Raw genomic sequence first — 15,865 nt, 5'->3', positions numbered from 1 at the left:
GGAGAAGGGAGATGCAGACAGGTTCAGAGTCCTAAGGAATTCAACCAAGATCAAGCCAGAGTCTGGACCCTGCGTCTATGGTCGGTGGCTGCCTACTTCCCTTAACTCATCTTTGCTGTATTTTTGAGAGAGCATCTTGCCATGTTTCCTTAGCTGGACTTGAACAACACTTGGTCCTGGTTCACCCTCCTGAATGCACCCCTACACCTCATGAAGAGAACACATCCTCATGGGACACATTGAACAGTTACCACTGAAGCTTCTCACTTATGAATGAGAAATGTGACACAAAGAGCAGGTTCAGGTGGCAGAGGCCAAGTAGCCATTGGGCATGCGCATGGAGAGCATCCATCTCTGAAGGTAATGACAGGGCTGTGACACATTCTGGCTCAAACAACCTGGTAAGATAGTATCACCTACAAAACCCACTCTTCTGTGCTTCATCCACAGCGTTCTTCTTCTGGGCTCTTGGGTAGCAGGCCTGGTCTGGAGCTGGCATTCTGGACGCTCTGAGTGATTGATACTGCCTGTTCTTTCTTCTTCAGCTCTGACTGCCCTCCCTTTGAGCTACCATTTCATACTTGGGGCCCGTCCCTGAAGGTCCCTTTACCGGCTACAGGCTCCCAATCAAGATGGAGCGAGTGCCTAGGAATCTTGGCTCGAGCACAGCTCCAGCCTTTGAACATAGCAGCAGAGAATTAATTGCTATTCATTGTTATGTAGGTCACGTTTCCTTTGGAGGAAGTTGATGGGATTTTATTATCTTCGGAAAGCGGCCATAGCAGAAAGAAGAATACTTTTGATTGATAATTTAGCTTAAGAATAGTGTCCCATTTTAACAAGTCTCTTGGGGAGCAGATGACCCCAGAGGGAACTATATGTGTATCTAGTAGTCTGTGTATTTGGTAAAACTTTGTGGCTTCTAAAGAGAAGCAGGGCTGGGCCTATCAGGACCTGTAGACCTGACAGAAGCCTGGAGAACAACACATTGGCCATCCCATCTTGATCCACAGCGTACTGGAGGAGCCTTGATGTTCCCCAAAGTGGCCAGCCAGCTGCAAGTGTCTTAACTATATTCCTGTAAACCCCAAACTAGATTGAACAAACAAATGTTTGTATTCACTGTAGGTGTGAACAACATTCTAGATACTCCTACTGATCTGAGGAATATCTAGACAAAGCTAGGAGACCTTCATTATGAAATATGAACATTTCTAAGGCTGGGCTGTGGCTCTGTGAATGAGATCTTTTCTAGAATGCAGAAGGCCCAGATTAAACCCTAGCACTTCGAAAAGCAGAGACAAAACCAGGAAGCACCCTGCCAAGTTAGATTTCTTTAAAAGAAAAAAAAAACAGTAAGGAGATAGTAGCCTTTTAAATCACAAGATTTCCTAGTAAATTTATGCAGAGAATCAAAGAAAATCTGAGCATCACAAGAGTGCTGTACTCTAGAAAACTGTGACTGTCACATCGTAGGAGATTTGGACAGTAGAAGACAAGCCTGTTGCTGGGGACTGGGACTCTGGAGGCAGAGCTCCTGGGGATAGACTCAACTCCGCTCTCTGCTTCTGCTGCCTGGATCTGCTAGCAGCCGCCCCGCCCCACCCCGACCCCCACCTCCCACCCCCGAATCCTCAGTTTCCACATCTGTGAACTGGGGGCAGTAACAGCCTCTCTCTGGGTTGCCACAAGGACCACCTCTAGCTCCCAGGAGCCCAGGCACGGCGTCAAATGCTGCCAGGACCCCAGCTTTTGGTTTTATCCAAAACCAAACAGCGTGAGCCATAAGAAGAAACCTTAAATCGTTTTCTTTTCCCCCTAGGAAATGCCAAATTTGAGGTTTTCCTTTGAAGCCTTGTGGAGGAAGCTTCTAAAAATCAACCATGTGTCTGTGTCCTCACAGGGCCCTGGTGTGTAAATAGCAGGGGGAGAGGACTCATCCCCAGACAGCTCAGGTCTGTAAAATAAACAAGGCACTCAGGAAGTATTCCAAAGCAATGCTGGTGGAAGCAGGTGGCCCAGAAGGCACTAGGGGGTGCTCTGGAGCTGGGGTTCTACAAAATAAGGTCCAGCCTGCAGGGTCCTTCCCTCACGATCAGTCTGAAGATGCCTTCCCCCCTCCACTCCCACCCCCCAGCCCCGTGTCCCTTTGGATCTTCCATAGGGGGAGTCTCCTTGGTATCCTTGTCTAAGATGCAGTAAGTGAGGAAATGTGGGGCATGGGACCTGCTTTGCTGTGTCCCCAGGCTTGCCCTGGCACAGGGAACTAGACTCCTCCAACTGACAGTCGCTGGCGAGGGCATTTCAGCATTGCTTATCCATAGAGCATCACAGCCTGGAATCAGAAGAGCCACAGAAGGATCCAGTTCACTCAGGCCGGAAGAGCAGATTCACTCCCTCTGGTGGTGACCACGGTTCTGGTTCTCTGGCGGCAGAAAGGCTTTCTGGAGCATGTGTCTGTCTCCCTGGTGGTTGGATGCCCCTAGGCTACTGTTGAAGTAGAAGGATCAGGCAAGACACAGAGGCTGGTGCCATGGAAGGAACCTGCGGTTTTCTCCACGCCTTGGCATGCAGAGAGGGTGATGGTGCTGACGCGTTTTCACAGCTGGTGGGAAGCCACAGTGCAAGATCACATGAGGGAAAGCAGCTCAGAGAGGGAAGATGGTGTGTTAGAACCAACACAGCTGAATAAACGCAAGGTCCGGGTGGGAAAGGGCTGTCAGGAGCGGGCAGGGCCAAGAAGGGGTAGCAAGGGAATGGCTAAGTGTGAGACAAGTCTCAGGGCCCTGTTTCCTCTCCCCTCGGGCACAGAACTGGTAGATAACTCAGAAACGATCTTAGCACATCACTAATAATAGGCAAGTCGTAAAAAGGTGTGTGTGTGTGTGTGTGTGTGTGTGTGTGTGTGTGTGTGTAAAACATCTTATGAGGGGAGTGACAGTCTGTGAGAATAAGTATGTATGTGTGTGTACACTTGTGTTTGAGGATAGAAAATAATAGGCATTATAAAATGGAGTCTGGGAAATCATTTTTTTGTCATTTTTAATGATAGAAAAATAAAATGTGTTAGCTTACAATCCTGCCTAGCCTGAAATTTCTTTTAAAGGCTGTTGTATTTATTTTAAGGCCTTGAACATAGAATACAATGGAGGGTTCAAATCTCATTATTTCTTCTTTGATGCCTGATTCATTCGTGTCCTAGGATGACCCACTGTCAGTAAACCCCAGGAAGGCCCAGGACGCTTAGGCCTGCATCAGTGCACCTTAAAGATCTCACATGCACCACCAAGGCATGGTAGAAAAGACTCACAAAGTTACAGGCAGAGGGAGAGCCTCAAGCCTTTCTAAGGTATTGACTCCCACCCTCTGGTGAGTCTGGGATGTTCTTACCGATGCATAGAAAGAACAAGACATAGAAGGAGGAAGAGTCCAAGCCTTAGGAAGCCATCTGAAAATCTTCACATGTTTACTGAGCACCTGTTATGCGTGAGACATAGTTGCTAATCCTGAGGTCTTGAGGACTGACACTATGACCAGGAACAAAACAGTGGTCAAAATTATTAGAAAGACAAGACCACAGATCAAGCAGTGAATTATGTAATCTGTGCAGCAAAGGCTGAACGTATCGACAGGGAGAAAGTTAATGGAGACAATGATAGAGATTCTGCCAGGTAGAGGAAAAGGGAGCATGAGTGGCTGGAGAGCAGAGGGGAAAGGCTATTTGAGAACAACAATACAGTATATGGAACACAGAGGCATTCTAAGAATGACATGCTTATACAACATGGAGGCTTGAGCAAATACAGATCCAAATTCTTAGCTGTAGAGGCTGGAGAGATAGCTCAGTGGTAAAGAGCACTGACCGCTCTTCCAGAGGACCTGAGTTCAATTCCCAGCAGTCACATGGTAGCTCACAACCGTCTGCAGTGGGATCCGATGCCCTCTTCTGGTGTGTCTGAAGAGAGCGACAGTGTACTCACATACACAAAATAAATAAGTAAACCTTAATTTAAAAATAAAAGGGTAATGGGTATTCATTTGTACTCAGAAGTACCTTCATTGACCTAGTCCATTGGGCAGGATCATAGTGACCTTGACCATTGCTGCAGTTAACAGCCTGTGAAACAGAACTCAAAATGGACCTGTGTCAAAGAAAAAAAGTTAGTGTTGGTTCCAGGTTCTCAGCGAAGTCCCATGGCTCTATGGTTCCCATGTCTACTTAGAACTGGCCACACCAAGCTCCAAGGTGACCATTTGCTTTCAGGGCTACTGTGGTGCTATGTGGTAGGATTTATGAGATCTGACCACAATGTATGGCCGCACCACATTAGTCAGTGGAAGGCCAGGGTGAGGAGGCCAAATCCAAATGGCTCAGGTGGACCTTGGCTGGGTATCTTTACCCAGCCTGCCTCCTCCAGGCACACCACATTTTCCTATGGAGAACAGTATGCCCCCACCCCCACCTCCATCACAGTATCTACTGTTGCTTCACCTAATAACACAACAGTGGGTAGAGAAGAAAGCACACAGCACCCAGAAAGGACTATTTTCCACGTGATGTGTGTGGACACCTTCCCAGGCACTTTATAAGCCTGTGTGAGCAAGTCACGGACCGATGTAAGGACAGTGGTAGCCACGCCTTGTCTCAAGTGTGAAAACAGTAGAACGGCCCTAGGCACCGCTCACGGATGCATATGTGAGTCCTAAGAATCTGTGAAGATGGCTGGCACCAGCGGAACACAGGGGAGAGAGAGCTGGGAAAGAAGTCAGAAGGTGATTTACCGGTGTCTGTGGTATTCTGTTCTTGAGCTGGGTGCACCCCATTCCTCTTTACCTTTTTAATACAGGCCTTGACTTACATCACGCATTTAAGGATACAAACAACTGTGGTAAAAGTGACATCAGTATAGAGATTGCTTCGGATGAGGAGGGGCAGGGGACTAGAGCGCTGAGTAAGTATGCCTGTTTCTTCCCTAGGCTCGGGTGCTATCTTTCTTCTGTTGCTTGTTCATTCTTACTCTTCCTCCTTATCTCGACCAACCACGTCTCTCCCCCTAGACTGTCCCTTCTAGCGTTTCTAGGTAATTATAGCGTTAGCTATGGGGTAGAAGGAAAGCGCTCTGGTGTATTGGTATGGAGACTCATAGTGAGGTCTGAGTGGCTTTGTAGTCCCTGTCTCCTCTCTCCCTTCCAAACTGAAAAGACCATACGCTATATGTGAGACACAAGACACCTGGGTAGCAGCCCAGCGCTCCTGTTACGACACTTCTGTGTTGCCTCAGTTGTTCCTCAGAGCATCCTGAAACGTTGACGCTGGCTCCTGCTTCGTAGTGAGTCTGGATGGCTCAGGGGTACTCAGTGACTAGCCCTGGGTCAGCCACACCCGTGAGACATTTGGGATCACACCCAAACTGTTCTCTGCTGCCCTCTCTAACACGGCCGTGCACATCAGCTCTAATTCTGGAGCTCAACCTTGGGACCACAGCACTCAATACTGAGGAACCTAGACGGTGAAGGATGCCAGACTAGGTGGGCATCCTGTGAGCACCCCCGGGCCTCCAGGACACTGGCTGGCCGACCTTACTGTAAGCCCTAGTCCTGTACATTTCAACATGGGGTCCTTGCATCTCTGCGGAGCTCGAGAAGAGCTTCAAGAAGAAGAAGGCGCCAGAAAACTTCTTTAAAAACTTCTGTTTTCACCATGTGTTTTTGTGATGCCCATAATGTATTGGCACAATAATACTTGTGTGTGGTGCGTAAATAATAAGCAAATGTGCGTCTGCTGACGATGTGTGCTCCAAAACATTTCTCTTGAGAGGGATATGAGGTTTCAACAGTTTACTTACCAGAGCTGGGTGTGTGACTTTGGTGGCAGAGCGCTTGTCTTTATCTGGAGTTAGGTCTCCAGCCCTTAGGGTTGTGGGTGGAGCTCAAACACTGTGAAAGTCTACCTCGTTGAGTTCCCAGTTTTCAAGTGAGCTCCGGTTCTATGTCAGAGAGTGACATCACACCCCTGCCACTGGGTGGTCTTGCAAATGCAGTCACAGCGATATTCTTGGGAGTTCGGTTAAAACAGCACAAGGGGAAGGTAGATGAGTCCCTTTTTAAGGGAGCAGATTTTACGAGGCCAAATTCCTGAAAAAAAAATTGAATGATTATTAAACAGATGGTTTCTGTCCAATTAGGGGAAAAACAATGTGTTCTGGCAGCTACCGTGGGTTCACCAGAAATTAGTGATGTCCACAGAACTCATTTCCTTTATAATTCTCAACAATTGTTTATTGGAAGAGATCTTTCATCCCTCAGTGCATGTATGCATTCATGACCCACTTGGCAGCAATTCCTGGGCATCTATTACGTTTAAAGCCCCAGGCTAGTGATGAATCTCTGCCCCCAAAGACTTTGCTTTTAATAAAGAAGACAAACCACACACACACAGAGAGAGAGAGAGCGAGAGAGAGAGAGAGAGAGAGAGAGAGAGAGAGAGAGAGAATCCCCGAGGTGCCACAAACTGCCATGAACAAATGTCACCAGGTTCAGCAGAAGGAAAATGCTGCAGAGACCCCTGACCCCTTACCCTTAACCCCTGACCCCTGACCCCTGACCCCAGGACTGCTTCCATAAGGAAAAGCAGCCACAGAACTTCTGTTTATTCTCTAATATCATACCCAAAATTCAAATCGATTTTTGTGTGCAGAAACAATGGAGAAGTCTCTCTGGGCTTTGGGCGTGATGAGCACAGAGGATATTTGGTTTGCAAGATTCGGAACCACTGGGACTGCCACACCACAGTGGTTTACATAATGGACTGCGGCCAGAGGCCAGCAGCCTGCCCAAAGTGGAGCGGCGGGGGTGGGGCGTCTTTAATGATAGGATGCCGGGCCCTCCTCAGCTATGATCCTTGATGTTTTGGTTTACAGGAGCCCCCGGGCGAGCGCAACAGCATCTTCAACAGACTCTTGAGAGATAAATGTATTCTAATGAGCAGAAATTATATTTATTTTGTGTTAGGACATAGCCTAAGAGTCTTGTCAAAATCTCCAGGAGACCTTGTAACACACGGCCAAGTGAAACTAATAATTGACCTCCCATCTCCTAGCTTCCACACCCGTGGATTCAAGCCATTGCCAGTGGAAGATAATTAGGGGAAGGGGCCATAAAATAACACGGATGAACGGGGAAAAATAGCACAGCAGCTCTCATCCTGGGGTCTCCATTGGATTAGCTAGTGTGAACAAAGCGAGATAATTCAAGTTGTGGAAGAACATGCGTGGGTTCTCTGTGAGCTCTGCTGTGTAAGCGGCTTGAGCACCTCAGGTTTTGGTGTCCGCCGACCCTGGAACTAGTCTGCAGCCTGTCTAACAGCAAGAGCTGCATGCACCAGGCACTCACCGAGGTGAAACCATACTGACTTAGCGCATGAAGTGGTCCTCCTGGTTCCAAAGAGCAGAGGCAACCTGGGCTTCAGTTTCGAGCGTTGAGATGGACCCTAGGGCTTCATCTCAGAAAATAACGGAAAGGGGACATGATACAGTAGAATGTGAAAGCTCCTGGGGACTGTCCCATATCAGAGGAGTGACAAACAGCCCTATTGCCCAGCACAGGGGCGTCACCTGAGACCGGCTTCTAGGTGCAGCTGAGGTCCAAGCTCTGCCAGTGCAGCTCCTGGATTAGCAAAGAGCAGTGTGGTACAGCCCAGCTCTCTCTGGCCTGGGCAGCAAGTTTGTCCCTGAGGGTAGCTGGCCTTCCTCCCAGAGGGTGTACACTCCTTGGGGGAGGGACAGTTCTGAAGTTAACTCTGAGATGACCCCAGCTCCCAGCCATGCCAGGAGCCTGATCCCGGGCTCCGGAGATCTGTGAGGGACTGTACTGCTACTCAAGGCACCACACGAGGACCAGGTCTACTTATTTGCTGATGCTTCCTCTTAGAGTCTGAAAACCTCTAATGGGAAAGTGTTTCTCCTCGGTGGATGGTGGCACGGCTCCTGGATCTTATCCTTTATGGTGGTGACAACCATGGATTAATCCCAGAAGTCTTTACTGGACACCTACTACCTACCAAGCACTCTACTTCTCCAGAGCCATTTCCCTGCCTGCCCTGAGCTAGCCACATACTGTGTCTGAAATGCTGTCCGGTGGGCCTGCTCCTTTTCTGTGGTTTAGATGGGAAGGGAGGAGGAAGAATGTCACTGTTCTGAGTCCAGTGCTCCAAAAGATGCCAGCCTAAGGGTGTATGCCACTGGGAGCTTGCTGGGTATTTTCAGTCCTAACAGTGCCTCCAATTGGGTTAGCCCTCCCGTGCTTGCCAGTGTTGAACTGTAGAGAAGGCCCAGACTCCAGTGGGAGGTGGTCTCCAACGATTGCAAAACATAGAAGGTCATTTCATGGCTGTCTAGGGCGTCTTCCGTGGCAGCTGAGTCCTCTCGGCAGGCCTGTTTGGTTCTGCAGCAAAACTGTGAAACCAGGTGGCTGCCCAGTCAGGGGTCTGGCTCAGCTTCTGTCAAGTCGCAGGAAGGCTGGAGGGACCCTTTTCAGGAAGGGAGAGACAAGCAACACAGCCCCTAGGAATGGATTCCAGGAGCCCCTTAGGGTCACAAATGGCAGCCCTGTCCATGAGCCCACACCCAGGTTCCAGTGACACTACCCCGTCCCCAAACTGCCTCTCTCCTCACTCCCTCCAGGTCAACCACCCCTTCTACCAGCTGCCAAGCACTGTGGGTACAGTGTAGCTCTCTGGTCAGACACTCTGGACCCGTGCCACTTCACCTCATTGACGGATTGAACGTGTATTAAAAAAAAAAGTCCTTCTGCTTCCGGGATTGCATAAGAATGCCCTGCGGGTTGAATCTGGTTGCCCCCCCAAAAAACCCTCTTTTCCTTCTTAGCAGTTTTCTTCTAGAGATTCACCCCTAATTCCCAGGAACAGGGTGGCTTGGAGCCTTGTTTGTTAAGTCTGTGCCCAGGTTCTCTATTTATTAGCCATTACACAACATAAGGACATCAGTGAAAGCTTGGAAAAACAGAGTCCCAGTGTCTTTGTAGACCTGGACTAGAGAGGGTTTCCAATGCCCTTAGGAGACATACAGGACAGCCAGTTTCCGCGCCAAAGACAATCTGAGGGCCACATGCAGGCGCCGCCCTGCACCCTGGTCCCCGATAAGGCCTTTTCTAGTTGCAGGGTAGTTGTGGCAAGTCTCCTGGGGCGAGCCTGTTCTCGCTGCTCTGACAGCTCTCCCGCCCTCCGGCCCGCCGGCGGGGTCCTGGTCCTGAGCAACAAGATGGGCTTCTGTAAAGTAAGTACTTGGAAGCCGCGTCGCTGGGGGAAACATGGGGCAGTTGTGGGAGCAGGTGCGCCTCAAGGCTGTCACCACCCAGCAGCCATGGTATGCAGAGGAAACCTCGCACTCCAGGAAGGACTTGCTGCTGAAAGCGGCCGGAGTCATGGCGGGTGGCCTCTGTCGTTCTTACTTTCCATAACCTCAGACTTGCTGCGGAATTGAGTTCCTTCTGTAACCGCTGATCTATGTTCTGCTTCGGGGAGGGGGGTGGGGCTAGGCATCGCGGTTCCCGATGCATCACAGAGCAAACCCGCTGAGATTCTAGTGGCTTTCCTGACCCTTGAGCAACTTGCCGGTGACAGGGAGTAGAGAATAAAGGCGCCTGAGAGTGGTCACTCTGTTCTTAAAATGGTAGACTTTGAATTTCTGCTGCTTAACTGAGGGAAAGAGGTCTGTCAGGAGAGAGGGAGGGAGAGTGGAGAGGGGGAGGGGAGGAGGAGGGAAAGGGAAAGGGCAAAACAGAAAGGGAAGGAGGAGATGAAGAAAGAGAGGGAGGGGAGGGAAGAGAGGGAGAGGGAGAAGGGACCAGTATGGCTCTGGAAGATAAGTAAGACAAGTTGGCTACCTCTCACTCCAAAAATGACCTGTCAGTCTTTCTACAAAACTAGTCTTCTTCTTCTTCTTCTTCTTCTTCTTCTTCTTCTTCTTCTTCTTCTTCTTCTTCTTCTTCTTCTTCTTCTTCTTCTTCTTCTTCTTCTTCTTCTTCTTCTTCTTCTTCTTCCTCTTCCTCTTCCTCTTCCTCTTCCTCCTCTTCCTCTTCTTCTTCTTCTTCCTCCTCCTCTTCTTCTTCCTCCTCCTCTTCTTCTTCTTCTTCTTCTTCTTCTTCTTCTTCTTCTTCTTCTTCTTCTTCTTCTTCTTCTTCTTCTTCTTCTTCTTCCTCTTCTTCTTCTTCCTCTTCTTCTTCTTCTTCTTCTTCTTCTTCTTCTTCTTCTTCTTCTTCTTCTTCTTCTTCTTCTTCTTCTTCTTCTTCTTCTTCTTCTTGTTCTTCTTCTTCTTCTTCTTGTTCTTCTTCTTGTTCTTCTTGTTCTTCTTGTTCTTGTTCTTCTTCTTCTTGTTCTTCTTCTTCTTGTTCTTGTTGTTGTTGTTGTTGTTGTTGTTGTTGTTCTTCTTCTTCTTCTTCTTCTTCTTCTCCTTCTTCATTATTTACATTAATCTAAGTGAAACACAGGTAGAAAGGCAGGGTTTTTGTCACTACCACAGAAAAGAGATAAGCCTAGCAGAGTATTCTCTCAGAATCACAAAAGCCTTTGTCTTCATGAGCTGTTCAGGAACCTTCAACAATGCTTGCGAAGTGACAGGTGACATTCTGTGTAATAGAAACAAAGCAGAGACAAGAGAGAAGTCCCACCCAGGAGGAGCACATGCCCTAGCTGAGGGTTGGAGGATTAATGCTGTGTGAATGAGAAAATTTCACACCTATTAAAAACCTGGGGGTGGGGACGTGGCAAGGGATAGAGTGCTTGCCTAGCATGGACGATACCAGAATCCATCCACAATACCACCAAGAAAGAAAGAAATGATGACAATTGGGAAGGGGGAGCAGACGAGGGGACTTCTGCAGGTCAGCTAAGCCAAAGCTGAAGATACTGCCCAGGGAGAGAGCCACACTTTAGGAGGGAGAGGTGGGGGAGAGAGCATCTGCAAAGGTCTTAAGGTAGACATGGCTGGAGTCAGAGGTCAGGAAGGAGAGGCTGGGGTGGAGGTGTAGAAGACACAGGGCTTTGCCTATCATTATGAAAATTTGGAAGACAAGAGATTTTCAACAGTTTGGGTCTGAAACCAATAGTGTTAATCTCTACTCATGCCAGCATACTTCTTCCTGGCACCTTTGAAAACAAACTCCAGGAATCGGGTCTCCCCTGTCCCTCGTTCCTACAGCAATCCTCAGCCTTTTCCTCTGGAATATGCAGGGCCAGTTGCCGACAGAATGATGTGTGGTGTTTCCCCGTCTCCGATGAACAGAGAAAACAAGGAAGGCTGTGGGTGCTCACCATGCAAAACAGTACTGTTGGCACAATGGGGAAGGAGGCAGAAGCTACTATGGAAACACAGTGTGTTTGCAGTATGGTCATTTGTAGTCCCAGCTGCTAGGAGGGAAAGTAGACTGGGCTTCTGGAATGCCAACCATCCAGACCGCTCAGCGCTGGAAATGTCAGCGCTGGAAAGCCAAGCTGCTCAGAGGGGGCCCAAGCCTTGCTCTTCTTTTAATTTTCTTTCTGTAAAAATTTTTCCTTTTATTAAAAATCTATTTTGGTCTCACATACTATATCCTGATTGTAGTTTCCCTTCCCTCTACTCCTCCCAGCTCCTCCCCACCTCCCCTCCCACCTGGCTCCACTCCCGCTCTGACTCTCATTAGAAAACAAACAGAGTTCTAGGGGAATATGATGATATGATATGATGTGATATGATATAACGAAAAAATAACACATTTGGAATCGGACAAACCAAACACAAGGAAAAGAGCCCAAGAAAGGGAATAAGAACGAGAGGCTTACTTGTTGCACACAATGCCAGTAGACTGGAAGCCATAATTTACACGCAGAGGACCTGGTACAGACTCGTGTATCCCTGCGCATGCTGACTTGGTCTCTGTGAATTCATATGAGCTTTGCTAATGTTGATTTAGAGGAGCATTTCTTGGTGTCCTTCCCACTCTGTCTGCATCCTCTTCCATGGGGTTCCCGAGCCCCAAGAGGAGGGATTTGGTGGAGACATCCCATTAGGCTGAGTGTTCCAAGGTCTCTCACAATGTCTGTCTGTGGGTCTCTGTATTGGTTCCCACCTGCTACAGGAGAAAGCGTCTCTGATGATGGCGGTCTTGCTTTGGTTTTGGAATGGGTAGTGGTACTCCTCCAAACGGCCCCATCTCTTCCAGTGTTACCTTCCCACCCACCTTTCTTTGCTTCCTTCTCTTTTTCTATCCTTCTTTCCTTCTCTGCTGGGAATCAAGCCTTAGGTCTGCTAAGCACGCACACGGTAATACTTGAGCTTCAGCCCTGTCCTCCCCCCTTCCACCCTCTTTGGGTACAGCCACGGTGGCATTGAGAGAAGTAGACCTCAGTCTGGCATTTGTCCTCAGGAGTTTCACCTTCTGAGGGCAGAGTCTCAGAGTCAGGGTCCTGCCAGCCTCCTCCCTCAGTCCTCCCCCGCCCCAGCATTTTCACAGCAACCTGGCACTGCTTACTCTGTGTGGTGGGATCTGTGGAGCTCGTGTCCCTGTCTGTGTCTGTGGCCCTGAGTACCTGGTACATAGTCAGCATTCATAAATCTTGGAGACACTAATAAGTGAACGGATAATAAACCATTTGCAAAGCACCTAATGGACCTGATTATTGCTTACCCACCTGATGGGTGGGTGAGCCTGCCCTCCCTCCTTGGATCTCCTCCCCAGGCACTCTCTGCATTCCAGAGTTTTAAATTTCACCTTACAGGAACTCCCCCCGGAGAGCCCTTCTCTTTCCCACACGTTTAGGCATATTTACCTCTGTGTCATTGCTCCCTCAAGTTGAGCTGGGGGAGGGCGGCGCTCTAGACTGACTCATCCCTGAGTCACTTCCTCTCACTTTCCCCAGCATCCAAGGAGCTCCTCCACGGGATTGAAAAAAAAATATTTTTCAAGTGAGTTAATTTAAAAGCAGTGAATGAGTGTGAGCCTTTCATTTCTCCTTTACTAACTCAAGTGGTGAGCACTGACTGTCAGAATCCATCTGCCTGTTAATTTGGAAAACAAATCTCCAGGCAGGCCGGAGCAGAAGGAGGTGGTCACAGCTTAAAGGCCCAGTGCCTGTGCCTCAGAGTACAGGAGCCCCTGGCCTAGATTATAGCCTACAGTCCTGCTTTGGGAAAGTTTGGGTTGCCATTCTTGGACAGGCGGTGGCAGTGGTTGAAGATCTTGTTAGCAGGAGAGCTGCTTTGATCCCTGATTCCTGTGTTCACCTAGCCACCACCATCTTTCCTAGCTTGCTGTGGGTGCTGAATTTCCTGTATCCACACAGGAAGGAAGTGGTCCTGGAGATGGTGGGTCTGAGCAACCTACTAAGTACTTTAGTGTGCAGTGGGAGGGATCCAGGAGTGGAGGCAGCATGGTGTGCATGGACAAATTTGTTCATGTAGAGATGAGCAGTTAAGTTGAACATGATGTGTTTATAAAAAGATGAAGAGAGGATATGTCTCTGGTTTCAGCACCAATGTTGTGTTTATAAAAAAAAAAATAAAGAGAGGGGCGATATGTTCTACGGAGGTCTGAGGAAAGGAGGTGCCTCAGCGGGCCCATGCTGAGATATCCCTTCCCACTGAGGGACCAGCCACACAACAGTATAGTATAAAAGAGAGTTTATTCAGGGCATGGGGAGGGGAGTTAAAAGGGTAGTAGGGGCAGAGAGGGAGAGAGTAGAGAAATAGAAGAGTCGAGGAGTAGAGTAGGGGCTGAGCATAAGCACGTGGAGAGAATGGGGGGATGGGGAGAGAAGAAACAAAGAGGGAAGAGGGTATAAGCAAGAGAGCAAGAGCAAGAGGGTGAGGAGGGGTCAAGCAGCCCCTTTTATAGTGTCAGGCATACCTGGCTGTTGCCAGGTAACAGTGAAGGTGGAGCATACCTGGCTGTTGCCAGGAAACTGTGGAGATATAGCTTAGACAGAACAAGCAAATGGCTCCACCCCCATCCCCTTTTACCCCAGGCTCACTCTCTTTCTGGAGAAGGTTCCTGGTTTTCTGTGGTTGTTTTCCCAAAGCAGGATGCAAAACAATATTTTGGAAGAGGAGTTTCTATCTTCTATACCCTTCAGGAAGCTAGTGGCTTTAAAAGCTCTGTTCCTGTGTTCTGCTCAGCAACTGATGATTTACAAGCAATGGGCAGTTTCCAGCTACTTCAAAGGCTGGGAGGTAGCTCAGTCTGCTGCTTGTGTTGTTTTGATGGGAATTAGCACTCTTTTTTTCTTCAAAGTGGCAGGAACTCTCCATGGGGTGTCTGTGTAGGGTCCAGCAGGGATCTCCACAGTGTTATTTGAAGGTGCCAGAAGAATCTAGAGTCCTGGAACACTTTTGCCACATCTGCCACGGAGTCCAAGAGACCAGCCATGGGATGCTTTTCCCTAAGCTGTCTCTAAAATCTTCTATTAATTACATATATGCCAGCTTTTCTGATAGAATATCGACTTGTTCTCTGCAAGGAACTATTCTGGGTGCAAATTTAAGGAGATAAGGTAAATGCAAAGAGTGGAAGCATTCAGAGCAGACAGTAGATGGGGAGCAAAGAGGGACGGTGGCCCTGGGCATTATAGTCTCTTCTGGGAATTCTTTCATCTTGCAATCTTCAACCCCAGCAGTTGGGTCTGTCATGCTGCAGAATGTGTGAGTTGATGGGGGATGTTGAAATAGAAGCTGGAGTCAGTGAGATCTTGCATGACTCCTGAATGTCATCTCATGCACATGTCTTGATAGCCATAGACCAGCCCAGGAACATATTGGGCTTACTGCCCCAACTTTGTTCTTTCAAATGCTGGGTATGCCTTTTGCTTCCTATTTGGTTTAGAGTTCTTCTTCTTCTTCTTCTTCTTCTTCTTCTTCTTCTTCTTCTTCTTCTTCTTCTTCTTCTTCTTCTTCTTCTTCTTCTTCTTCTTCTTCTTCTCCTTCTCCTTCTCCTTCTCCTTCTCCTTCTCCTTCTCCTTCTCCTTCTCCTTCTCCTTCTCCTTCTCCTTCTCCTTCTTTTCTTCTTCTTCTTCTTCTTCTTCCTCCTCTTCCCCTCTTCTTCCTCTTCCTCCTCCTCTTTTATTTTAGTTTTTGTTTGGTTGGATGATTTGGGTTTGGAGACCTAGAGTTGGTTTTCTTCCCCCACACATACACCCTGGCTGATTTGACCTGGAACTCACTATATTATACAGGCTGGCCTTGGGCTTGCAAGGATCTTCCTGCCCTAGCTTCCCTGGTACAGATGTCACAGAGATGGGCTACCATGCTTGACTGTAGTTTTACAAATAGCAAGAACTGAGCCTTCTTTGATCTTGCATACTCTTTTTTTTGGACAAGGCCTCTCTATGTAGCTTAGGTTGGTCTCAAATTCATGGCAATCCTACTATCTCAGTCTCTGAATCTTGAATCACAGGCATGTATTTCCATACCTGTCTATTCCTGCATGTTAATGGGACAGGAGGCTGCTCTGTTAGACAATGCTGTCACTCCCACTTTCCACGGAAAGAATTGGGGATGAGCCGCTAACCACTGGCCTTGCCCTGTGGCAGGGTACAGCTAAGTTTCAGTTTCCAGACCAGTGGTTAGGGGATGTGACTTCATCACTTACACTCTGGGCATGTTGAAGCTGTTCTTTCATATGTGTGTCTCTTGGCAGTCTCAATACCCTGGCTATGAGGTGCAGGCCCCCTAGTCAACAGATGGTTCCACTCATGGGCTCTTGAAGCCAGAACTCCTTGCTTTGAATCTTTCATCTGCTACTTTCTAAGTATTACTCTTAGATGAGAAAGACCCACTCTCCCACCCGTTGATCCTCATTGTTAACTGTAGGCTACATA

At 48.3% G+C, this 15,865-nt stretch overlaps 2 protein-coding genes across 27 annotated transcripts in view; one reads left to right on the top strand and one right to left on the bottom strand.

Annotated features, from left to right (window-relative positions):
- Erich1 (glutamate-rich 1) overlaps positions 1–15,865 on the bottom strand; it is a gene marked incomplete at its 5' end in the record, with an annotated part of 52,793,804 nt that overhangs the window by 6,588,349 nt on the left and 46,189,590 nt on the right.
- Positions 1–15,865, top strand: part of Ank1 (ankyrin 1) — a 179,656-nt gene that overhangs the window by 52,074 nt on the left and 111,717 nt on the right. For 3 of the 27 annotated variants that reach the window (XR_015639439.1, XM_087588436.1, XM_087588435.1), the window contains exon 1: positions 9,076–9,293. Coding sequence is in view for 19 of the 21 variants with exons in the window: in XM_087588436.1 (XP_087444562.1) it covers positions 9,126–9,293 (168 nt within the window). In the remaining 2 variants the exon portion in view is untranslated. 27 annotated transcript variants of the gene reach the window in all.

The sequence above is a fragment of the Rattus norvegicus genome, chromosome 16 (genome assembly GCF_021556685.1).
Source record: "Rattus norvegicus strain SHRSP/BbbUtx chromosome 16, alternate assembly SHRSP_T2T, whole genome shotgun sequence".
NCBI classification, from domain to species: Eukaryota; Metazoa; Chordata; class Mammalia; order Rodentia; family Muridae; genus Rattus; species Rattus norvegicus.
This window is presented reverse-complemented; position numbering and strand designations above follow the sequence as displayed.